Source organism: Magallana gigas, chromosome 2 (assembly GCF_963853765.1).
Source record: "Magallana gigas chromosome 2, xbMagGiga1.1, whole genome shotgun sequence".
Taxonomy (NCBI): domain Eukaryota; kingdom Metazoa; phylum Mollusca; class Bivalvia; order Ostreida; family Ostreidae; genus Magallana; species Magallana gigas.
In genome coordinates, this window is record NC_088854.1 from 4098223 (window position 1) to 4124578 (window position 26356).

Consider the following 26356-nt stretch of genomic DNA (forward strand, 5'->3'; position numbering starts at 1 on the left):
AAAATCGCACAGAGACCTATAAAAAATATTAAAACTGAGGATAGAGATATTTTTCGATGGAATGATGAAATTAGTTTCGAACTCCATATTGAGAAGCACATGCAACGACAAGCAGCGGGAAATGCAGAGAATTTTAGAATTTAATATGCTTACACAAGAGCATCAATGTGATCCTTGATTGAGCACATATGCCAACCTTTAATTCTGATTGAATTTTTTTAATTGACAGGAAACAAATCTCTTTGCAATAATGAGTAGTAAAGCACAGAAGAAAGAAGAAGTGAAGAAGAACCTGAGATCTCTTCTTCTGTCGGCCCCCGCGGCGCTGACCATCGATGAACTGAAGCGTGACTACCATGACTTCATCATGGAACCTATTCCCTTCAGGGCACTTGGCTATGTCACCATAGAGGATCTCCTCAAGGATATGTCAGATGCTCTGTATGTTACATGGAAAAAGGGAGTGATGTGTGTTGCAGGTATTGCAGACTCCAACACTGCTCACATTCAGAAACTGGTCTCGAAGCAGAAAGTAGCAAACAAAAACAAATGGGCCACCCTCAGAAAAGGGGGTCCACCCCCACAGAGACACAGAACTCAGCAACCCCGGCCTCTTCCAACTGTCCCACCATTCATCAGAAATTATCTTACTCAGCTTTTTAAATCCTACCCTGATGGGTTGCCTTTCACACACTTTGATGCAGCGTTCTCTAAAAGATTCAACATTCAAATTGATCCAATAAGGCTAGGGTTTACATCACTACGAGAACTACTGAAGTCAGTGCCATACATTTTGGAAGTGAAAGAATTGCAGAATGGAGAAGTTCGTGTGTGTCCTGTCAGCAAATCTTGTAAGTTTATAAAGCTGAGAAATGAAGATGATAAGATGTATTTTGATAATTTGATAGATCTATGGCATGGAATTGTATCTCTCAATATTCTTAAGTTTGAATTCTACTCTTTTTTTTGGCAGATGATCAGCCATCACAATCAAGAGAACAGCATCCTTTTTACAAACCCTACACACAAAATCTACCTCCTAGGCTGGAGAGACAGAGATCTTTAGAGAGTAAAGACCCCTCCCAACATCCAGTCAATTCAGCATTTTCATGGAGAAATCAAAGCAACAATGAGCAACAGCTTATGCAGTCATCCAATCCACCCCAGTCTGTAGGACGAGGTATACATTGCAGACTCGTAAACATTGACTGTCAACTGAGCAGACATATATATGCATATGCGTAGATCTTAAATTTTCAGTGATACACACTTAATTTTATGTTGCTTGTCATAGTCCCTATTATGTAGCATTTCAACTCCATATTGCTTCATTAATGTAACAAGACAAAAGGTACCTTTAATTTTCAGTGATTGCAGACAGATGAGACACATTGTACAGACCCAAACTAAGTGTTTTCATGCTTTGGTCATTAAAAGAATAATAATGATAAGTTGTAAACAAAATGAGGCTTATTTTAGGTAGAAAGAAGAGTTGTTCGTACCGTCAGAACGGGCCCCGCCCTAGACAGCGGTACCAGAGTGAGGACAGCTCAGGAACGTTCTCTTCCTCGGAACTCAGCGTGGACTTTGAGAGCAGCATTAGTCACCAACTCCACTTTGAACTTCAGCAGGTATTGGGTGCTATGGAAAATTGGTGTCTAATGTCATATGTGCTGAAAATTTTTATTGAAAATGCTCACAAAAACAAGTTATTTCTTTTTCCTTCATCTACAAAATCTGTTATTCATCAAAAATTAATTTTTTAGTTGTCAGATAACATAAAATCAGAATAAATGCTGCTGCAACAATTAACATATTGCCTTATTAAAAATGGGAATACATTTTTGAATCCAAGTTCAGGGTTGTCTCTAAAACTTGAAGTAGAAGGGAGAAATAAAAAAGTAGAAGGGGATCTATAGGTCTAGCTTATAGCTAGATTGTGTTTGAAATGCAATAATAGCCGGGTAATTATGTCACTTTAGGAGGGGGAATTCCCCGCCTCCCGGGTCTTAGAGACAACCCTGCAAGTTAAAAAAGAAAAAAAGATATACTCTCTTTTCAAATCTTGAAATCAAAATAAAATATCTGTATTATATTTTGAATGTTTTTGATACAAATAATTGAATCTCTTGACCGTATAATGAAACCTGCTATTTTGATTCATTTTTATGATTATTTCTTTAAATTCATGGCTTAGATAATTTTTCATTAATTTTATGTTGATCATTATTTTATTTTCTAGCTATTAAGTACAAGACCTGAGGGATTATGGGCTACAAAACTGCTAGCAGCATACAAAGTATGTCATCTCTGATAAAATATTGCTAGGTTTGCAAAATATGTCCTTCAAGGCTTCTTCCATGTTTTACAAAAAGAAAATTGAACAGATTTGAAGTCGATGCTTTTATTTTGTCAGGAGACATTCCAAAAGGAATTGAAGCCCATGGATCATGGATACACTAGCATCATTGAGTTGTGTTCAGCCCTGCCAGAAGTCATCAGAATGGAGCGACCTCATTCCAAGGGAGACTGGAGACTGTTTGACAAGAGACTGCCCTCCCCCGCAAAACCAGGTACTGATAAAAGGAATGGATGCTATGTGGCTTGTGTTGTATAGAACATCTTAGATTCATTCCAATTGTTCAGTTATTTACTGACTGCATTCAAGTAAAAGTTAGTGTTAGGAATTAAACATGTGGATAGTTGCAAGTAGCTAAAATGAAAATTGTAGTGTATCTTGAATGTCTCCTGTTAGTATGTTGTCTAACATCTTGGTTTCACACCATGGACTTGAGTGTTGAGATAAAGCAGTGAGCGTGAACACACCAAATCTGAATTTACTGCACAGATACTTGTAACTCAGAATTGGGAGGAACAGTTGGGCGTCAGAGACATCCCAGTGAGCTGTGTGCGGACAGTGTTCTGAAGGAAACCATACGACAGGTGCTACAGGCTCATCCAGAGGGAGTAAGACTGCAGGATCTAGCAGCAGTATTCCAGGTATCTCCCTCAAGATGTCAATTATCAGAATTTTTTGTCTCTATATTGTTGATTATTGGAATAAGATATATGCTCCATGTACATGTATATATGGTCAGTGTTTTCCCCCAGAAAATTTTTCATGCATGGGGGGAAGTGTGGCAGAGTTGGTGCACGATGCGATGTAACAGCGACACAACTGAGTACATTTGCTCAAGTTTCCAATATTTTTATGGCAAATACACAGTTTAATCATATCACAACCAAGCTAATACCATCGAGTGAACATTGTGCTATTTTTATACCCCTGCTCCGAAGGAGAAGGGGGTATACTTTTTTTACCCTTGTGTGTCCGTCTGTCCTTCAGTCTGTCTGTCTGTCCGTGACAAAAATTTCTGTCGCATTTTTCTCAGCAACTATTTATTGCAGGTACTTGAAATTTTAAAACACTATTTGTTTAGGCATGCCATATTGTGGAATATATTTTTATACCAATTGTACGTCAACTTCCTGTTAAATGACAACTTTGTTTATTTTTAACCTAAATTTTCAAACAAATTTTCGCCAAAGATTTCTCAGCAACGATTTATCACTGGTGCTTGAAATTAACCATGAAAATATTTAGGTAATGAATATCACATGATTAAATTGACAGTACATCATTTTGTATGTGTAGGAGGAAACAGGCAAGTCTTTGGATTGGGAGAGTCTGGGTTTTAGCAGAGTGGAAACATTTGCTCTCTCCTTGGCTGACACAGTGTTACGATTTGAATACAAAGGCAGCAGTGAGTACCTCTACTATTTTCAGTAGTTACTTTATATCAGTGAATATTGTCTCTTTAAAGATATGTCAGATTTAACTAATATTTTTTTCAGTTTATATTTCATTTAAACAGCCAATATAGTGTTGCAGTTTTTGTATTATTTTTCGTATTAATTTGGGAAAAAAATAGAAAAAAAGGGTGTTACATACATGCACACTGCTTGTGATCTCAATAGATTCCATTTTCCTGTATGCCATTGATGATGAAACTCCGCCCAAAACAGATTTTCTGAAACCCAGAGAATCCAAAAGCCAGCCAACTGCCATAGCGGTCAGTATAACACTAGCACTTGTCATCTACATGTATAAGCATATGATGAAGTCATACATTGTTAGTCACAAAGATATTATAACTTTCATGTTTATATTATATTATCAAAAGGAATTTATTTTAGAGATTTGGTAGAATGAATTGAGAATTTATCATTAAAAAAATCAATTGTTTTAAGAGTTTTAGAGTTTTCCAGAATGTTCATGCTTTGCTTCACTGTTTCAATTGTACTCTAGTATTGCATTATCCGTTTTTGGTTGTAAATTGTAAAATGGACATTTTGAAGAAAATTTTTATTTTCAATATAAGAATTTTTTAAACTTGTCAGTATTTTTTAGTAAATTCCTAGTCCACACTCTCAATTTTTTTGACAATTTTTTGTATTATAGCCCCCTATAGAGCCCCTTGTTGAGATGAATGCAGACAGCAGCATTCCCTCTGACGCCATTGGTCCCGGCAGTTTTTATACCCCAGTAGACCTTCCTCCCTGTAACAGCTGGATAGAGGTTTACATCGCCAACGTCGATTCCCCAGGGCAATTCTGGTTCCAAATTCGTGGAACAAAGACTTCGTTGGCTCTGGAAAAACTAATGAACCAGTTAGAGTAAGTCCAAATTTTTATAGACATTGATCTTATTTACCAGTAACATTAGGTAAGAATCCAAGCATCTTTCCCTGCGTCAAGAATAATTATTTTTGAATTCTTTGATGTAAAAATACATGAAACATGTCTCTTGTCATTCATCTCTCAAAATCAAACTAGAGAGTGTTGTTTTAAATTGTATTTACAGTGACTCCTACACTGGAGAAATTGGGATGTTATACCGCATTCCCAGTGAAATTGTTGCAGTGGGTTTGTTAGTGGCTGCCATCTTCCCTGAGGATGATAACTGGCACCGCTGTGTCATCACAGGAATGGGGCCAGGAAACTATGTAGAGGTGGGACGCATCACAACATATAGGGGAAACTACGTAGAGATAAAATGGGCAGTGATTTTTTTAAGGCCTAAGTACAGCTGATATTTGACAGTTTCATTAAGGATTTTTTCCCAATTGGAGGATACTTTTTCCCAATTGAAATCATGAATTTTATAAACAAAAAACTTTTATGTACGAGTTAACAAATTACAAATAGAAACTGAAAGTTAAAAAAATAATAATGTGGTTTTGACATCAGCATGTCACACAATGCTAAATATTTATTTAAATTTTCAAAAGTAGTCATAATTTTTTTGAGGAAAATGTCGGGGGTGGTTGTACAAAAAACCCACTGGACAGGATTCAAAAGATATATTTTAATTTTATGGTGTAAATATTTTTTTATCCTGGCTCTTTTACATAAATATCTGGGTGAATGTACATATACACATGCATTAAATGTCATTCCCATGAAGGCAGGGAAAAGTTTTGAAGGATGCAGTAAAACAATGTTTAATTATATCAAGATATGAGACAAAAGGCTTTGAAATGTGAACACAGTATTAAAGCTGTGTATTCATGGTTTAATCTTTGCCTAACATTGCAATTTTTTTTGGCTTTTATTTCAGGTTTACTTTGTGGATTATGGGAATACATGTGATGTTCATCGTAATAACATACGTTTCCTAAGGTTTGTTAGAAAAGTTTAATAACAATAATGCATGTATTGCAGTTTTATTAAAGCATAAGATATGTATGGCCATGAAAATTAATCTCTTTGTTCTCAAGCCAATATTTTCAAAAACAGTGTGGTTGGTGATTTTTTTTTCTTATTTCATAAAAAAAAGATGCAGCATTTTTTCTTATATTTCAACAATGTGCAATTCTAAAAATTCAGAAAAAGCAGTGGTTTAATGCAAATATATAGTTACATCGCAATAAATGTATGGTCTTAGATTTATTAGTTCAAACCAAATGAAATAAACAAGTCATCATGTTCTTCAGGAAATACCACAGCTACAAGGCTTGAGGAAGCCCTGTGTTTAAGCATTATGAGATATTTAGTACAGTGCAAGCTGCAGGAACTCTCCTCCTACATGCATTTGAAGTTAAACAATGCTTTTCTTCATATCAAAACTAAAATCATTGCTGTCACAATCATAACCTGAACACAGCGTCTTGTAACTATAGATTTGGTGGCCATTTGCATTTTGTTATAATTTAGTCTGGATCATCATGATTTTTGCATTAATGTTCTATATTTAAGTCGAGTGTTTTAGTGACTGAGTATCTAAAATGCAGTCCTTAATCAGGAATTTTTTTTTCCATGATTCACAAGTGCACTAGAGAAATTTAATTTTATTCACTTAGTGTTAAAAATGGGCAATGCACGATGTTATGTCAGATAGGGTGAGTCTGAGAACCAAGGAATTCATTTTTGATTGTCTAGTAATAAGAAAACTTTAGTATTTAACCATTTTTCTGATCATTAATATTTATGTCTTTAATTTACCTACATGTAGATGATTTTGAGATGAATTTCAGATCCAGATTTCTAAAACTACCAGCACAGGCTATATCAGGCCGCCTGTCCAATATAAGACCAATCGGCCCTGTAAGTACTTTTGATGTCTCAGAAAATACTACACTTATCTCATGATTTTCAATGCATGATATGTAGAACAGCAATTGCATAGTTTATAGGGTTTGTGATTTGTACAGGAATATGACTACACATCAAACTAAGAGTAATGCTGTATTGATAGGTTAATTGTTTGTATTACATGTATTGTTTTATGTCTGTCCTTTATAGGAATGGAGTGTGGAATCTCAGTCTTGTATGCTCAGAATGGTGAAATGTCGACCTCTGGTGGCCATAGCAACTTCTGAAAAGGTCAGGCTTATATATATATACTCACATGTATTATCAACATTTTTGTGTCGATAGAAACTTAATTCATAGATGATAAAAATAGCAATATTTAAGTAACAATAAATCTCATCTCAAATTTTGCTGGGCATTGTGCAGCAGTTTAAGTGTATTACTGAATTTCCTGATCTGTAGAATCGTGTGATGTCGCTCTGTCTAAGTGACACCTCTGGTAAAGACGATATCCACATCAATGACGTTCTGATAGAGGAGGGCCATGCTCAGTTTGTCGCGGATAACCCAGAGCTGGTCTACGCTGAAGATCCACAAGTGGTAGGTGTGATTGTTCAGATTAGAGTTATGCCCCTTTCCATATTGCCCCATTCACATCAATGTTGCTCATTGAATTTACATACCATTGAAACTCCCAGTTTGGTGCTGATAAATGACAGTATCCACTTCATGGTATCTTTACATTTGTTTGCCATGGAAAATTTGTGTACAGATTTTAATAATGATATTACATTATAATACCTTCTTGTTTTTTTTTTTATGGTGAGGCATAATGGCATTATTGATACATCTGATAAAATGTCAGTTTGCTATACTCGGTTCAGGGAAGAAGTGAAAGGATGCATGTGCCATTTCAGAAAGGACTACTGATGGTAGCCCTTGTTTGGTTTTGTGTTTGTAGCTGCATTGTTCAATACAAAGATTTTTAACATAACTCTGGTTAATAATAAGTTAACCCTATCAATTATTTAATTAGTCCCTACAGGAGAAAACAGGGAAATATAGGCTCAATTACTACAATTTTTCTTTCCATATGTAAGTCTTTCCACATTTGTTTACCTGCATTTATTTTAACTTTTATTTTTTCTCATCGAAATTTTTCCTAGTCTATTCTTTGTATTGTTATCATAGTAAACTTTTCACATTTTCATCATCTTCTCCAAAATTAATGGACCGATTTCAACCAAACTTAAACCAAGCATTATTGGATGAAGGGGATTCAAGTTTGATGGTATGAAAAGCCTCACCCTCTTCAAAGGAAAAATAATTTTAAATTATTGAAAAATTTTCGGTATTTTTCTCAAGAACCTATTGGCCAAAAAGACTGAAACATGTGTAGAAGCATCTGCTTCAGGTAGTGTAGATTCAAGTTTATTAAAATCATCCCTGGTGGTAGGGTGGGGCCACAAAAGCAGGCTGTTATTTTACGTCATTGTCGGATACCCACGGGTGATCGCGTCTTTTACTTATCAGACGCAATCACCCGTGGGTATCTGAGGATGATTTTACATTTGAATAAATAAAGAACATTCTTAAAAGATCTCAAAAACTGAAACAACAAAAGAACCTCAATGTTTGAATTAAGAATATGTGGAGAAATTATTTTTAAATTTTATCAAACAAGATATTCTGTATTAAATTTTCTACATATTTTGCATTTGATACTCTAAATATGGTCTAAAGCTTTTCTGATCAGTTATGACTGAGTTGCTCAGGTGAGTGATATGGGCTCTGGGCCTCTTGTTTTTTTTTTTTACAACATGTTTTCAGTTATTAATCTTTAATAATCTCAGATTTGTTGATTGCAAGTTTGTAATAAAAACTTCATCCTAAATTCTTCATAAAATATTTATTGAAAACAAAGCTCAATACAACTATCACAGAATATTTAACATTAACAAAACAAGATTGTGTAACACAGGATCAATGATTCATAGGAAATGTCTGTGACTAAACTACCACTGGAACAGTCTGCAACTCGGACTTTAAATGCAGCTCTAACTACAATAAAAACTTCACTGTCAGTCTTACATTTTGTGTTCATAAAAAAAGTGTTAGAATTGCTGCATGATATGGATCACCATATCTAGATGGACGGGGAAGCATATATGATACAAAATATGGACTAGGAAACGTACTATACAAATGGACTGGTAACACAATATCAATAACATCAGCTGTTGTTGGACTGTCGGATACAATCCAAAGAGTCTGCACACTGACTAATCCTGTAGAATGACTGGGTTTGTGCATTAGGTTATTGTATTAAAGAAAGACAAAAGGGCATTGTTTTATTAATCAGTCTGTGATCTGCCGTTTAAAACCTTGAACAAAATACTGGCGATGTCTCACATTTTTTAAAAACTGGAACAAAAAATCTGCTGTGAATGTCTCAAGTTTTGTTAAAACCACAAACAAAATTATCAATAACGTCTAAGGTTTCATAAGAACCCTGATCAAAATAATGCCTGAAGTATTGTTAAAATTAATAACTGTGTGGAGTTTACGCAGAGACAATTAATGGAGAGTTAAATACAGTTTTCCTCCTGCAGGGGGATAAGCCTCTTATATATGTTTATACAACTAGACACACTTGTGAAATGTAAAATTAATCTCTAGACACAGACCCTGTTCACATTGGTCAATAATAACAATGACCATTGTTCCCCACTAAGGACGAAATGACCACTCAAGATGAAAGTACAAACAGTTGGTAGCTGCAGTAAAGCACTAATGTACTATAGCATGATTTAGCTGCTCAGTGTCAAATTATCATTCTATCCTACATACTAGTCTTTTTTTTAAACAAAAAAGTTAGCTCAGGTACTCATAAAACTTCATGTTTCCATCGGGCATGGCCGTGACCAAAAGTTTGTCTGGGGTGGCACCAACAAACCTAGGAATGTCATCAGTGTAGAAGGATTTCTTCAGTTTCCCTTTGTGTCCCAGAATGTCTATCCTCCCCTCCCGTTTGTCTGTTACGATGACATTTCCGTATTTATCGATGGAGATGAGGTCTGGGCCCTGATAGATCTCCTCTTGTCCCTCTATGTTCCCATACTCAAAGGCAAGTCCACCTTCGGAATTCAGAGCTATGACTTTGTGGCTTCCTGGATCGGCCACGTAGGTTCTGCTGCGCTTTTCATCCACTACCACCATCTGGGGTTTTTCCAAGAGATTGGCATGGAAATCTTCATTTGTAATTCTGCGAAGGAGGTATCCATCCGAGCCATAAAAGGCAATGTTTCCACCTGATTTTGCTGCTTTGCCGTGACTCTTATGGATCTGAGCATAGCGGTTTGAAGTGATAATGAGTGTCCCAGACTTGTCAGCTGTTACAAAATTAAGTCCAAAACTCTCAACATTGAAATCTGAGAGAATGTGTCCTGTCCCATCATTTCTCAAAACTCGCACTTTAAATCTGTTATCTCCTCTCGGCACAGTCATGGAGACTTTGCCATCACTGGCCACAGAGTGAATGTTCCAACCGTTCTCCAGAGGGATCTGCCCCCGGACTATTCCACGTTTTTCAAGGACGTGGATAGTTGTTGTTGTTCCCACAATGATGTCTCCTTTCTCATTGATCCCAATGCCTTTGATACACTCCTTCTGAATAGGTGCTGGGAGAACAACTTCCCTTTTTGGATTCTCCAAGTTAAACACATTTTCATTCTGGAACTCGTTTTGTTCAACTTGCTCTCTGAATTTGACATTCTTGATCTTGTCGCTGGAGTTACTGGAACTGAGCATGTCTGAGTCGGATCCACTCTGTTTGCTGTCTTGTCTGTGAAGGTCACCATGAGTTTTACCAAAGATTTCCACCAGCTCTGGCTCAGTTTCCACGTTTTCTGCATTCTCCATGGAATCGCTGCCATGGCCCGAGTCTCCAAAGCTGTGGTAGCGCTGGAAGTGTTGAGAGGTAGGGGTGTTCTCCTCGGGGTCGCCTGCATTAGTACCTACTGACTGCTCCTCTGTACTGATGGTCCCAAACATATCACAGATAGTGTCCACTGTCACATTGGGCTCCATCAGCCTCACAGAGTGGATCTGGATGGGATCAGTTCCCAGGGATTCCTCACAGAGCTCACGGATCCTGTATCCAACTTTCTTCCTCAGGTGCACTTTCTCCTCATAGGAACCATAGGTGATCAGATTGTTTGTAAAGTCCTTCACTCCTCGGATGGCTTCTAAATGCATTTCTAGGTCTAGTCTCCTGGTCTTGATTTCCTCCAGTTGGTCATCGAATCTTCTCTCAATATCATCTAGCAGAAGCTTTTGATAATCCTTGATCAGACTACATAGCTGCTTGGTACGGTCTCTCACATTCTGCTTCAGTGAATCTTTCTGCTCCAGAATGGTTTGCTCTGTGGAGTCCAGATTCACAAGAAATTCACTAATTTCCTCCGAATCATTGTCAAGTTCCTTCAAGGGTTCTTTAATTTTAGTTTCGAAATGTTGTGCTATGGTCATGAGTTCTGCACATCTATGTTCAGCATGTTTGTTCACATGACAGTCGGCACACACAGAAATATCACACTCCACACAGAACATGGCACCAATGTCTAGAGGATCGTAAGCCTCGCAGCACACTGTAAGAACCTGTCCCTGGGTGGTGGTGCTGGAAGATTTCTCCAGGCTAGCGTTGTAGTCCTCTTCACTCTGTAGCTGATGATCAGCAAACTCTTCTTGGGCGGTGTGGGAATTGGTGCAGGAAGTGCACAGAAACTCGTCACAATTGACACAGTGCGTTTTACCCTCGACAAAATTCCCAGCATTCTTGCAGTAAAAACAAAGTGTCTCTCTTTTGATTGGATCAATGGTGGGAACTGACAGACGGCGAGCCAGGATGTTCTCGGGGAGGTTTCCTTGTCCTCCATGCTCCTCTTCCAGACCAACCTCTGTCATACATGTTGGACACGGGAAATATCCGTCATCGTCCGTGCTGTTGATGCGATGCTCGTCTATGCACTTCTGGCAGAAGGTGTGGAGACAAGGAAGGTAACATGGTTTGGTGAACTCCTCATCACAGAGCTTGCAGCAGAGGAGTTGTCTGGGAATGACCAGCTCTGACTGTTCCATGTCCATACTGGTGCATCTCTACAACAGAAAGTAAATCATAAACATTATCTCTCTATCTATACAACTCTGGAACAAATTAAGGTTACATCTCTATTTATACATCTCTGACACAAAATATGAAGGCAAACCATAAAAAATTCCTGGTCAGGATTAAAAAATGAATATAAGACTTTAGAATTGTCTACTGGTAAATATCTTTTCCTGTGTTAGTCTGGTACAGAAAGTAACATTGTATGACTATCTCTCCCCTGGCAAATCCCATTAAATGATGTGTTTGTAAATTGCATGACCATGATGATAATGGTAACTATTAACTCCTTGCAATCTCTCTTTCCTGTTTTACTTTAAAATGATTGCATGGTATATGACAGTAATGCCAATAATAACACTGTATCGTTGGGGAAATGACAGCAAAAAGTGATAATGGAACAAAGTAACAGTCATAACAGTTCCATTTATGTCTGGTCCAAGGCTACCAGAATCAATCCAGATCAGCCTGACATATCATTTATGTCTTACCCTTCTTTTCCGGATAAATCCCATTTCCTCATCAAGATGTATGAATTTGACAGTAGTTGTTACAAGTCAATGTACTGACTGTTGTCTGAAGGTTTCAGGGTCTTTTTGTGGTCTATTGCATTAGGATACATATGCTTTTAATCTTATAATCTTATTTGATTGAGAATTACATAATGGGATAGGAATTGGAGAGTGACCTTTAAATTCAAGTCAGGTGACATAATGCTGTCTATTTAAAAAAGAAAGTGGTATGAACTAATTGTACCCCCACAGAAGTTTCACCTTTCTAATGAAGATAATCCTTCTTTCCCAGTGGGTTGTCTACCTTGATTCTATCATAGGATTTTTTTTATACTTCATTTTAAGATGCAATAAGAATACTTTCATTTTCTTGAAAAAGCCTGTATTATATCATGCTTAAAGACTACAAACAACATCAACAAGTTAACACACTGTTCAGCTGATTGAGGTAACTACTTACTGTTTTAACTTTCAGAGCCCACAAACGAGCATATTTTCCAGCAAACTCCATTGCAAGAATTTAATCAAATTTTAACAAAGTAAGGTGTTTGGTCTTAAAAAAGCCTCCTTATTGTTTGTCAAGTTAATTAGAATGGTCTTAAAAAAGCCTCCTTATTGTTTGTCAAGTTAATTAGAATTTTTAATCCATTAAAGCTTGACTTGGTATTCCTCCTCCCTCCGGAATAAGATTGGTACAGATGAACAGACTATACAGTACAATAATAACAATATTGTTCCTAGAAATGGGATGCACCCTGTGATAATGAGAAGTGATCAGGAGTCCATTATAGAATCTGTTGTCCGTACTCTGCTCCCAGAGTTCTTGCCTGTTTGCCGAGCTTTAACATTGGCCTATATTGAAGTTCCATTCCACTGAATAATCAATGTAGATTACTTTTTGAGATTTCACTGGTTTCAACTTTTGTTCAAATTATCATGTCAACTTTATGACTCTTAGACTTTTAACTTTGAACTGAGAAAAATTTAAAGGACTCCATTTCACAGCTCTCCATTTGTTCAAATCTTTCTGATCTTAAACTCCAAAATAAATAGTCTTCAAGGTTAGTAAGTTAAGTCAAGCAACAGAGTTAGTTTGGTGTGGTGAACTTCTTGATCAGTCATCACAGAAGATAGACACAAATGAGGAGAGATTGTTATGTGTCCTTATTTTGCCTCTGTCTTTTCAGATGGTGATGTATGGAAATTCGATTCAAACATATTGATTTTCACATCCATTGAACTGAAAGCTTGTAATACCTGTAATATTCCTGTTTGCCAACCAGCGTGGCACTAATATATATTGGATGCGACATGTCAATCAATTGCGCTTTGAAAAATAGAGATGATTAAAAATGCTTCTGAAACTGCTCACAGGCTGAACATTAAAAGGGGGGATTGTGTGGAGGAGGATTGAGGTTTACTCCTGGAGCCCTAATTCTGTTGTTCTCACTAGCTGTTTGAATCTCCAGGTTCTTTAAATATGGATCAATAGTAAATTAATTATTTTCATTTGAGAATTTAGAGAAAAGTTGATTGCAGAATTCATCTTTTCTAATAGTAGGGTGCTTCAAAATTTGTAAAAAGAGGTTTGCAAAAAGTTTAATTCAAGTTTTCTTTAAATTGACATCCTTTTTTAGCTCACCTGAGCTGAAAGCTCAAGTGAGCTATTCTGATCACATTTTGTCTGTCGTCCGTCTGTCCGTCCGTCTGTCCGTAAACTTTTCATATTTTCAACATCTTCTCAAGAACTACTGGGCCAATTTCAACCAAACTTGGCACAAATCATCCTTAGGCAAAGGGGATTCAAAGTTGTGAAAATTAAGGGCCACACCCGTTTTCAAGGGGAGATAATTAGAAATTAATGAAAAATTTCGAGAATTTTTCAAAAATCTTCTTCTCAGAAACTGATCAGCCAGCAAAGCTGAAACTTGTGTGGAAGCATCCCCAGGTAGTGTAGATTCCAAGTTGTGAAATTCATGACCCCCGGGGGTAGGGTGGGGCCAGAATGGGGGTCGAAGTTTTACATAGGAATATATAGAGATAATCTTTTAAAATCTTCTTCTCAGAAACTAATCAGCCAGGAAAGCTGAAACTTGTGTGGAAGCATCCTCAGGTAGTGTAGATTCAAAGTTGTGAAAATCATGACCCCCGGGGGTAGGGTGGGGCCACAATAGGGGGTCGAAGTTTTACAAAAGAATATATAAAGTAAATCTTTAAAAATCTTCTTCTCAGAAACTAATCAGCCAGGAAAGCTGAAACTTGTGTGGAAGCATCCTCAGGTAGTGTAGATTCAAAGTTGTGAAATTCATGATCCCTGGGGGTAGGTTGGGGCCACAATGGGGGGGGGGGGTCGAAGTTTTACATAGGAATATATAGAGTAAATATTTAAAAATCTTCTTCTCAGAAACTAATCAGCCAGGAAAGCTGAAACTTGTGTGGAAGCATCCTCAGGTAGTGGAAATTCATATTGTGAAAATCATGACCCCTGGGGGTAAGGTGGGGCCACAATGGGGGTCAAAGTTTTACATAGGAATATATAGAGTAAATCTTAAAAAATCTTCTTCTCAGAAACTAATCAGCCAGGAAAGCTGAAACTTGTGTTGAAGTATCCTCAGGTAGTGTAGATTCAAAGTTGTGAAAATCATGAACCCAGGGGGTAGGGTGGGGCCACATTGGGGGGATGTTAAAGTTTTACATAGGAATATATAGAGTAAATCTTTAAAAATCTTCTCAGAAACTAATCAGCCAGATCATTCTTAAGACTTTGGCTCCAGGACAATTCTTCGGCCTCACAAGAAGGTTCAGAGTTTGATGTAGCTTTATATCCCATATATAAACAATTATTAAGGATCTTTTTGAGAACTGCAATACTCATAATGTGATATGACTATAAAATCAGCCTGTTAGAAAAGGGACGAATGATTATAAATTTAAGAATATCCAGGGGGAAAAATGGATTTTATTTATACAGGATCTACATGTATTATTGTACATTGTCCAGATAGTTTGTATTATGACTCCATTAAGCTGATTTTATCATACCTATTGTTCCTCAGGTGAGCGATGTGGCCCATGGGCCTCTTGTTATTGATAGTAATTAGATTACAATCTATTGTCATCTAAATTAGAATCCAAAAAATGTAACTTTTCCTTGTTTCATAGATATATATTCTTTTCACTTGGTATTTGTTTGATGGATTAAAAAAGAGTGCCTTTTTTTAGCTTTTTGGAGAAGGGGGATGGGTGTATGATAATGGCAAAGACGGGACAGGCACTTAACATTAGGGAGAATATATGAAAATTGCAAAGTAGTCAGAAACTTTGTTCTGCATGGCCAAGCAGTAGACTGGAAACTGTTTTATTGGTCGTAGAAGATGATACCAAACAATTTGCAGTGCTGAAATAGCAGATCTGCTTAATGCCTTATATGTCATAGTATATTTACTAGATGATAAATAATTGACAGTTTGGAATAGATAACACTGTATCAGAGCATTGGTAGGATCTGTTAACAAAAGATTCATAAAAATGTTAAAATAAAAAGCTGTTGGAAGATAGCCAAGATTGGAACTTTATATGGACCAAGACTTGCATATATAATGCATTTACTGGTACATGTACATGAATGAATGTACGGTAGGCCTAGTATGATCTGTCAATTTTCTGTTAATAGGAAAAATGTAACATTTAATTGAACATTAGCCAAGTAGAAAACTTGATATGGGAATATGTTACTACAGTGTAATGGTTATACGATATTGAACAAACACTGACTGACATACTGAATGATTGAAATAGTTCAATGCCATTGTAACACAGCTGTCCTGAGTTAGCAGAATGATGCATCCACACTTACAAAGTAGAAAGAGGAGGTCAAGCTTGTTCAAACAGAGGCCCCCCCCCCCAAAAAAAAGAAGCAAAAAACAAAACAGAGCTAACTGTCGTGAGTAATTCTCTAAGTATTAATATACGATCTCTCTAAAACATTTATCCGTGACCCAATTATTGGATGTGGACTGTTTACATTCCTACCCAAGCTCCAACACTGGCCACCTAGTACAAGCTAAGAGATCGAATACCTATCCTCTCTACAATCAATACAAGTCTATCAGTGTCCTCCAGATTATTTCGTTCTCTCTGGAATGCTAAACCTGAATAATTGCTCCTTAATGAGAAATAAAGTGGTATTTCATACCTTACCTGGCCCAGTCGATACAGACTTAAGGAATCTGCTGCTTAAAATCCCCCAGACCTGCTTGACAAAACATTGCTAGATGTCATAGAAGTTGTCAATAGCCAAGTTCAATAAATTGATCGGTTACCAAGTTGAGAGGAGAACTTTAAATGCAATGACTGCAGTTATCTATTCATTCTTTTTAATAACAGTAATGAGATTTCTGTGTAAATTCCAGCATACAAAATGAAGCTGTTCCAAAACTTCCAGTATGCATGGGAACATATATTAATATGTAGATGCAATAAGTGATAGATGAGGGAATTTTGTAATGAATTTCATTTAAGTACCAGGGTTAAATGGGTATTAACATTCTGTTTATTGCTTTTTTGCACTTTGATGGCTTACATGCCTAAATGCAGAAGTAGTTACCTGTGTATAAGAATCTTACCTGTTAGACAATCAATTATATGGTGATGTTATGTAATAAAGCTTCCATTATATATATGGTCGTTTTTTTGCATAATTAAGCTTTCATATTTGATGTTTGACTTTAATATAATTAAAGGTTGCGTTAATCATGTATTGAAGGGTATTATCCTCTAACTCATGAGAGAACACAATGCTACAGGCCTGCTTGGTCATTTGACATTTACTCATTCAGTTAACCATAAAACTTTCTTACACACTATTCACCAGATTTACTAAATATCCATTGGCTTATTTTGAAGGTATGCAGATCTATATATGAGCTGTTTTGGCTTTATTTTGTAAGGTACCGGGTATGCAGATCTATGTATGAGACCAAAACATGCAATGGAAGGTGAATGTACGAGATTGCAAAAAACTGAAAACTTAAATATTTATTATGCAAGACAACACCTGCATTTTCTTTAAAAGCTGCAATGTTAATTTCCTCCTATTTACTACCTGGAGGACTTTCATAACATGGGAATCATAAATCCAATCTACAGTCATTATGCCTGAATATTAAAAGATTTTGTCTGATTAATTTGATCGGGACAACAAAGAAGCCTGAAGGCCAGATTTTTTAATTCCCATATTAACCTCTTAAGGGCACCCACACATAAATGACTGGTGACTGACTGGGGTTAATTCTGGGGGCTTATGTATTATGGAGATGACTTATAAAGCCCTTGTTTGATCTTTTCAAAATAAACTGGACAAGATTGTTTGTAATTCTCCATCCAGGAATGAAATACGAAAAACTCACGGATACAAAGATTGAAGTTAATGAAAGATTAATGGGACCTATCAGTCCTATGGTAAAACCAATTCCCAGGCTTGTTTAGAGATCCTGTAAGTAAACTTTGTGTCAACGTATCTCAGTTCTGATGTATGGAAATCAGCACATCCCAAGTTTATGAGTCTACCACTACTGCATACAGGGAAATAATTGCCCTCGTTTTATTTTCGCCCCTTTCGCCCTCGTTAAGACAGGGCGAATTCCAATGTCTAAAATAATCTCTCTTTAAACACAACTGTGTCTGGGCGAATTCAAAACGGGGCGAAACTATATACAAGTGTAGAAGGGCAAAAATTACGTGGAGAGAAAATAACCCAGTATAAAGTATTAGACAAATATACTGCTGAAATACAGTCACACTACGGAACAACAATATTTTGAATACCATGGATCATGGATATGTTGAACTCTTTATATAAAATCTCACTTAGTCACCAGTAATTTCTGTCTTAAATGTGTAAATCTCATTTAGCCACCAGTAATTTCTGTCTTAAATGTAATTAAGATATACTAGGTGATTAAATATAGATGTCCAATGATAATGATAAATGACCACGTTTAATTCCTCTTTTCTAATAGACGTTTTTGGTCCAGAATTTGTGAGTAGTTATCTGGTGTAAATGATACGAACATGATCAATGAATTCTTCTCATGAAATGATTCCCGCGAAGGTTGGACCCAGTGCATGCCTACTGAACACACATTTTACAGGATGAACCGAGTAGATCATCACAAGTAGCAGGTTAAGAGAGTGCTGAGTGATTACCTTCTTGGTCCACACCATGCTGATAACAGGGTGCTAGTAAATATACCACTAGTATTGGAGGAGTGTGTGTGTCCCTTTACATCACAAGTCGGTGTTTATTCCTCAAACAGCCATATATTACATACCTAACACCACTGCAGTGTTTCCTTGGAAGTACCCTAACCAGGCAACAGTCCCTACTCTGTTGTCTTACTCCTGACTGAGTGTTTAGTTGTTTGTAAATATTTACGCTCACTCTCTCCTTAGAAAACTTCGGTAATTCCAAATGTGTACATATCATCCGATTTGCATATAGAAGGATAAGGGTGAGTGAGAGCAGAGGTAATCACTACGATTTTTCTTTACATGGGCATTTTACGGGGTCACGACCTAATGTGTACGTGGAATTCTGTGCCAGAGTATGCTCCATGCTATTTCAATAAGTTTAAATCTATCAATGAGCTCATATTGATCGGGGGTTTAAATTTTATTGTAAACACTGCTCCCCATTTTTGGAGGGATTTAAATAACAGTACAAGCATAAACAAACTTCAGCATACATTTTTGGAGTAAATACCAAAGATGCTATTTGCATATATCTTATCTGAAGGATTGTAAATTGAAATATTCAATGTTTTCATTTTTATGTGCGTGTATTTAGCTTTTAAGAAAGTGTAAAGTTTTCAAAATCACTCTGAAAAGAATGCTTAGCCACCAATCCCTTAAGATATTGTTGTATATCTAAAGAAAATGTACCTAGCACAGAATGACCCATAATGTCAGAAAATAATTCATTTTGACAAAAATATGAAAATGATAAAGTACGATGTTTTCCTATGCTGCTATTTTTTTTGCATTGGCACAAGTTTTCAAAAAATTTACTACAATAAAGAATTGAATAATTCTTGTTTATTTCAGTCCATATTGAAGTTGTTCCGAGTCACTAGAATGTATCATGCTAATGAGTATACGTGGAATTGGAGAGGGTTGATATCATAACTGTTACGTGTGATGTACGAAAGAAAAGCCTTCAGTGCATCACTAATGGGAGATGATCACATTAATATTTGATGGTGATTCCCGAGTATAATCTAGGACACACACAGTACTATAAAGGGTTCAGACTCTATGTACTGGTACCGGGGGTTCGTGTCCTGTATATGGACAGAATCGGTGAATTTAAGTCGGATGTATTTGAGGAATCAATATTCTGTCATCATTATCTGTATCCTGTGTATCATTTTCCTCTGTAAGGTCAGTGTTCCCATATCATTTTCAGCCATCATTACACGCATCTAACCAACCAGAGATCCCTATTATCAAGGAATAACCCCATAAATAATGAATATCCCTCCTGAACAGAAATGTTGGTCATCATATTGCCTTCTCCACTTTGATCTGCTATATTTAGAAAAACAAATCTTTTGAAAATTACTTCTAATTGAATAAAGTCATTTTGTTGTCATTGATTTTAGTCTGTAGTTTTAGTACCAGTAATTGTGTAGTATATTTTAGAATTCCTGGGCAAATTCTTATTTGGCATTAATGATGACTGTCTTACAGAAATTGTCTTAATATTGGATAGCCATACAGATTTGAATTAATGATATATGGAGACTGGACTTTCTATGATATTAACAAAGCAAATTTTATGAAAGATACACATATCACCCTATTAGACTTCAGATTTCTTATCTTTAAAAAGAAAAAAAATCCAAATGGCCAATACGGTAGTAGCTCAAAACAAGACCAGCTTAATTTATATTCCAAGAGCAAACATCCACTATATTTTTGTCATACACATTAGGAAAATAAAATGTGAATGGTTTGAAAGTTGGCTAGTAGTAATTGAATGTGCACAGTAGAAATACCTAGTTCAATGATAGGTAGCGTGATATGATACCAGAACGATTAATTAAAGGTGCCGTATCATGCCCACTATGACTACAAGATCATTGCATGTTTTACAAACGAGTCATTAATTGGCAAACAAACTTTTGTTTTCACTTACCAATGCAGAATTTCTCCTAAACCGAAATTCTACTTTGAGCTGTTGAACTGCCCAATTTGGATCGTCTAAAGAATCCGTTGACATTTTTGAAAATAAAATATTCCTCAACTGATATTTTCTCTGTTGCTCATCACATGGTGTTGGTTAATAAGAGTTCACTGTCCAAATATGAAAACGTGGGTGTGTTGAATGGGCCGTACACTTTAAATGTAATTTGGGGGAAAGCTTTCAGAGGACGGGCTGTTAAATTTCTCTACTTTACCTATAAATGTTCAAATTTTGAACAGATGCCAGATTCATTTTTCAGAGTGTAGATTTAGAAAGAAAACACAGTAATTTTATCTTGCATTACCAGACAATTGAGCCCTCTGATAGTAGGAGTTGTTTAAATATTGACTCGCCTATTTTTCCGCACAACTTGATACCATAATATTTAGCGACAGGAATGAATGGAGGGTATTTTATGCATACAGTAATTTGCATTACAAACAATAGGTTTTAATAGTCCTTGCTGTTTTTTTGCCCTTGACAAAACTAGCTGGTTGAAAAGCTTGCCAGTATTTGTGAACAGGAATAAATCAGAAGAAATATAGCTCAAAGAAATACAAAATTGATTTTTGATAATGTATTCTTTAAAGTAAGTTAATCCAAAGAAACTTGATGTTTGACGAAGGTTACAACTTGTCTTTGGAAGTTTTATCTCTATAATGACCAGTATATTTGAAGTGCCAATCTTTTTGGCAGTGCTATTTTATTATCAATGCCACATTGATAGTTACATTTTGATTGAAACGTGTTGTTGAGTCTTTGAAAAAGAACAAAGATTTCATATTCTTGTATTTGTCTTTGGTAAACTGTTCTGTTGCCTTTAAAGGGGGAAAGTCTAAATTGGCTGAACTACTTATTTTACACAGATATGCTCCACTGAATACATGAATAGAATTACATTTATTATATTTAAAGACAGAAGAGAGCTTTTATGATTGACATGATATGTAATTACCTGTATATGTCATATGCCAAATGAGTTGCTCTACCCATGAAACAAAGATGTTAATAGAATTGAATACCTGTATAATTGATTTTTGTTTTTATTAAATTTTGAAGAGGCACTTTTTTTCTAAGGCCTTCCATTATTTAGATTATTAGAAAATAAGAACATGTTGTATTTTGGGAATAAAATTGATAGCCTAATCCATTTCATTGGATGAAGAGTTGAGAACATTTTAGACCTTAAACTATTGAGGGGTCTATAAAATGTATAAATGACCACAGCTAGCTCCAATAAAGCAGGCTTAGCATGTAATTAAATTTTACCTTTGAGTGCAGAAAAAAGAGGACTTGTCTTTTGAATCACCACAAATGACACATGGTTTTATTGTGACATAGGTAAATGATGCTGTTTATAAATCAGATAATCAAATGGCATGATGCTGTCAGTATCAAACTGTATGTGTTGTCTTGTTTGTATATAGATGATGTCTTGTACATGTAGAATTGTACGCTGATGTTGTGTTGTAGATTTGTAATTGTACACTGATGTTGTGTTGTAGATTTGTAATTGTACGCTGATGTTGTCTTGTAGATTTGTGTATAGATGATGTCTTGTACATGTAGAATTGTACACTGATGTTGTGTTGTAGATTGCTGACTTCCCGTTTGACTGTACACTGATGATGTGTTGTAGATTTGTAATTGTACGCTGATGTTGTGTTGTAGATTTGTAATTGTACGCTGATGTTGTGTTGTAGATTGCTGACTTCCCGTTTGACTGCCAGTCAGAGACAGGAAGCACCCCCTCCAGTGCTGCATATTTTGAAGGTTTGGTGGGACAGGACACATCAGAGACCAGACACTATGTACTACAGTCAGTATACCCTGTTATACTAATGCAACTAAACTTTTAATCAAAGAATATACAATTGTTTCAAAAAAACAAATGCAACATCTTTTTGGAAAATAACTTCGTAGCAGATTTTTTGAGGTAAAAAGTAATGATTATTGAAGAGTTTATATAATTGCTGTTATTGCAGGATGTGTTTGACCTCTGATTCCAAGGTCGTCACGCATCTGATCAACCTAGAGGGTGTGGCTTATCTTCTGTCTTCAGAAATATCATCGTTTTTCTGGGATGAAGATGTCCTCACTTCAATGGTAATTGGAAATCTATCTGATAAAGAGGCTAGACCATACAGTTTATGTAATTGATAGATTTTAAAAGCATATAATTGAGAACATGCATGTCATGTAGAATTGCTTTTAAAAGAAATGTAAATAAGAACATATAGGATTGCCTAGTTGAAGTGTTATTGATCAATTAAGTTTATTCTCTGATGTCATTTGCTTCTAAAAATAAGGTTTTCAGTTAAAAATCCTATGAAGCTGTTTTTCAATCTGAGAAATAACTGCTCAACAAAGACCAAAGATAGAATCTGTTCCCAGTAAATTGGTCCTAAATGTACTGGTGCAGATAATGGGAGTGATCAGGAGATATCTTTGTAGCTGTTTCAGATGAGAGCACATATAAACAAGGTCAAGGTCACTGTGGAGGAATATCCAGCTTTGTTCAATGAACTTTACCAGTAAGGAAAATGCAAAATATTGGGAAAAAATGAACTTTACCAGTAGGGAAGATACACAATATTAAATGTAAAATAATATGAACAATATCAATTGAGCTAACTACAGTTATCCTCTGAAGGGGTTGAAACTTTTAATAGCATCTGCTAGTGTAAAAAATAACTATTACACTGTAAGATAGTGCAGTAAAAGGGAAGTTTCTGTAATATTTTGCATTGTAAGTTTTGGTGAAATTGCACACATTACTTTTCTTTAGAAAATCATTTTTAAAAACAAAAATTTAATTGACTTCAAAGACGGATAATGATAAAGTTGTCAAGCTACATTATGTACATAGTGCATCCATCCTATTCTTTGCAGCTTCTATTATCGTGATCAATAATGTTGTGACAGATTTAGTGATTATAATTGTACAAAAAGTTTGTGAATTTTGTTGCCCTACTAAAATTAAAGAGTTGTTGAGATGAGGATTGTGTTGTACATATCTCAGGTATGGAGTAAAAAGTGTGAAGCAGAAGACATTGACCCTGTATGAACTGAACAGGGTTCCAGAAATCCTGAAACTCTTCCATTGTCCCTCCCCAGAACTAGAACAGGGTGTGTCCCAGCTGATAGAGAACTTTGACCCAGAGGATCCCTACTGGAGGGTGAGTAGTCTACCACTAGATCATTATCTATCACATTGTACATATATTTGTTATCACCCTGTGAAATAACACCACACACCTTCCATAGACCAAGCTGACAGTGTAGACTTGCCTGTAGTGTGTGTGTGTTGTATCCATTGACAGGGTGAGGACTTTGAGGTCTCCAGCAATGAGATAGAGCAGCTCAGTATGGAGGAGATCCAGGAAACCCTGCAGATTCAACAGTTCAAGAGGTCAGTGCTCCTATACAGGTCAAGGACTCTCCTACTGCTGTTGTTATGGGGATCAGGCTCCAGGATCATGAAGCAGTCTTAGACTAATGTCGAAACTTGTACACTGTGTTATTGTCTTGTAGTTGAATACATTAAAAAAATGCTTTAAAGGGTGTCTCTATATTATGATGAAAGTGATTAATTCCAAACATAATCTTATGACAAATATTCATTTTAAGAATGATTGAAATTAGGACTTGAGTCTTGAAAATATTTCATGATCCTGGGCCAGGCCCTTGTAACAGCTGCTCTTCTGGCTCAGAAGTAGAGTTAGTCTGCCTATAACCTATCAAAGTAAAGTTTGTTCACACATAGGGCTTTCATTGGGGGAGGGGTGGGCAAGAGGCAATTTTCCGCTGTTTTAATCATCAAAATGAGCTGCATAGAGTTTCATAATTGACAAAATAAACTATTGGAAAAACTATAAATTGTAATTAAGCTTCTTCAAAATTTCATGTGTTATTCCCCTATAATTGAAATCCCTGCACACATACATGTGGGGTCAATCATCTTATTACAGGGCTATCATCTAATATCTTATTCATACCCTATGTTTTTTTGTGTAGAAAAAGAGTACTTCAGACGATGTTGAACAACCCTGAAAATACAGAAGAAATAGTTAATGAACTCAATGAAGTAGAAATAAAGATCAAGAACCTCAAAACCTTGTTAAAGAACAAAGAAGGTAGGTTCTGCATATCTGAAGACTGGGGGCAGTTATACAATCCTCGATTGTTGATGTGATTCAAATACTCACCAAGTTTATTCCAATCAAGGAATATGGTTTTGAATAACAATACCCCAGCCTTGAATTAAATTTTACTTGATTTAAAAAAAAAATGTTCTTTTAACCAGTAACTAAGAAATTAAAATACAATTTTTGATAAGTTGATGTACACTTTTAAATATCAATATATAATGCTCTCTTGTAACTTATTTGTCAAATTTACTTTTAAATAAATAAATATTGTATGCATTATATAAACATTTTAAAGCCATATACAAGATCTTTGTGAATTGGCAAAGCTGGAACATGTCACCATATGAGATGTGGTGTTACTGGGGATTTTGGTAGTGAAATAGATACTAAGTCACTGTACAACTAAATTTAAGAGTTCATAGTCATATACCATTGTACTGTAATGCCGGACAAGTGACAGATCCATGGACGGCTGTTCTATATATATGGTGCTCTTTTTCTCCTATAGAGACCTCCGGCAGAGAATCGCAAGCTTCGTTCAGTGAGACTGCGGCGAGAGGAGTGGCAGATTCCAGGCAGTTTGAGGATGTGATGTTGGAGGAAAAGAAGTCACTACCAGTGTCACCACAGAAAATTGTGTTCAATACGGATCTATCCTCCAAGGTAAGGTGTTCTACACAGCTTTGTTAAAAAATACTTGCTTTGGTCAGGTTTTTTATTATAAGGAGGTGGCTTTAATATTTACTTGCTGCTTAACTTTATGTTGAATTTACTTAGCAAAAGTTATTTCATATGTTAAATCACATTTAATACATAAATAAGAGATGCATGGTTCTTGTTTTATCATATAAATATTGAGTCATTCATTGTTAATCCTGTTAACCTTTGTTTGTTTACATCAACAGCCAGTAGCGACTGTTGCTAGCATGCCCCAGCCGAAACCTGTTGTATCCGAGGCAGCCACGGTGAGTGAGGGTCAGTCTGTCCCCCCTCTGAACACAGCCAGCATCCTTCAGCAGATCACACAGCAACAGCAGCAGCTCAACCTGTTCCAAACCTTGCTACTCAACCAGTACTCAGGCTCCACCCCCACTCTACCCCCAGGGACAGACCCCTTGCTGCAGGCCCTTCCTGGAAATACCCCAGAGGTGAATCCAACACCCGCAGGAAACTTGATGGGCCTGGGGAGAGGAATGCCTGCTATCAATAACCCACTGGGAAACTATCTTTTACCAGGACTTTTGCCCTTGTTGGAAAATTTCAATCTCAAACAGGATGGGCCCAAATTACCAACACATCCTGGACTGGGGCGTGGGGGACCAAATCACACCCCTGACTGCTAGAATAATTGAGATTTGAACTGTAAAAGCATTCGTCAAAAATCTTGAAGGGACATTGTAAATTGTTTTATGTGAATATTTTATGCTTTTACTTATGTATGTACTAATGTCCCAGTATCAGAGCATATATTATGCCTGTTACTACCATATTATTATTGACAATCATGTTACCAAAAACTGATTGTAACAGTGCTGTTTATATCATGGTTACTCAATTTTATGTTACCCGGTATTTTATAGTGGTGCTTCATTTATGTGTGTCCCAAAAAGGGTTAAGATTTTACTGATCCTTGTTTATTATGTTTATTGTAAATTCTGAGTGTTTGATAATAAATTTGTTTAAGTTA

At 36.2% G+C, this 26356-nt stretch overlaps 2 protein-coding genes across 11 annotated transcripts; one reads left to right on the forward strand and one right to left on the reverse strand.

The window, feature by feature from the left end:
- The first annotated feature begins 65 nt into the window (after positions 1-65).
- Positions 66-26356, forward strand: LOC105330838 (tudor domain-containing protein 5). 2 transcript variants are annotated; one of them, XM_011432761.4, is made up of 22 exons: positions 66-851; positions 974-1180; positions 1480-1631; positions 2243-2299; positions 2417-2573; positions 2849-3000; positions 3656-3764; positions 3979-4073; positions 4463-4677; positions 4865-5012; positions 5621-5682; positions 6537-6606; positions 6805-6885; positions 7057-7194; positions 22222-22337; positions 22504-22624; positions 22973-23052; positions 23541-23697; positions 23842-23930; positions 24536-24654; positions 25178-25332; positions 25575-26356. In XM_011432761.4, exons 1-22 carry the CDS (start codon positions 251-253, stop codon positions 26010-26012), a joined length of 3519 nt encoding a protein of 1172 aa, XP_011431063.3. In that variant the 5' UTR covers positions 66-250; the 3' UTR covers positions 26013-26356. The 2 variants fall into 2 exon arrangements, with proteins under 2 accessions (XP_011431063.3, XP_019923909.3); XM_020068350.3 differs by having other exon boundaries at positions 2864-3000.
- On the reverse strand, positions 8485-20876 carry LOC105330836 (E3 ubiquitin-protein ligase TRIM56). 9 transcript variants are annotated; one of them, XM_011432755.4, is made up of 2 exons: positions 20471-20876; positions 8485-11751 (listed from the first exon to the last, which is right to left on the reverse strand). In XM_011432755.4, exons 1-2 carry the CDS (start codon positions 20552-20554, stop codon positions 9469-9471), a joined length of 2367 nt encoding a protein of 788 aa, XP_011431057.3. In that variant the 5' UTR covers positions 20555-20876; the 3' UTR covers positions 8485-9468. The 9 variants fall into 9 exon arrangements, with proteins under 9 accessions (XP_011431057.3, XP_011431060.3, XP_034302985.2 ...); XM_011432758.4 differs by lacking the exon at positions 20471-20876 and adding an exon at positions 18481-18914; XM_034447094.2 differs by lacking the exon at positions 20471-20876 and adding an exon at positions 18606-18913.

Coding starts and splice junctions, on each gene's coding strand:
- LOC105330838 (XM_011432761.4), top strand. CDS start 251: ATGAGTAGTAAAGCACAGAAGAAAGAAGAAGTGAAGAAGAACCTGAGA. Junction 1,181..1,479: donor ACCCCAGTCTGTAGGACGAG/GTATACATTGCA, acceptor GGCTTATTTTAG/GTAGAAAGAAGAGTTGTTCG. Junction 22,338..22,503: donor ACCAGACACTATGTACTACA/GTCAGTATACCC, acceptor CTGTTATTGCAG/GATGTGTTTGACCTCTGATT.
- LOC105330836 (XM_011432755.4), bottom strand. CDS start 20,554: ATGTCAACGGATTCTTTAGACGATCCAAATTGGGCAGTTCAACAGCTC. Junction 11,752..20,470: donor TTAGGAGAAATTCTGCATTG/GTAAGTGAAAAC, acceptor TTTCTGTTGTAG/AGATGCACCAGTATGGACAT.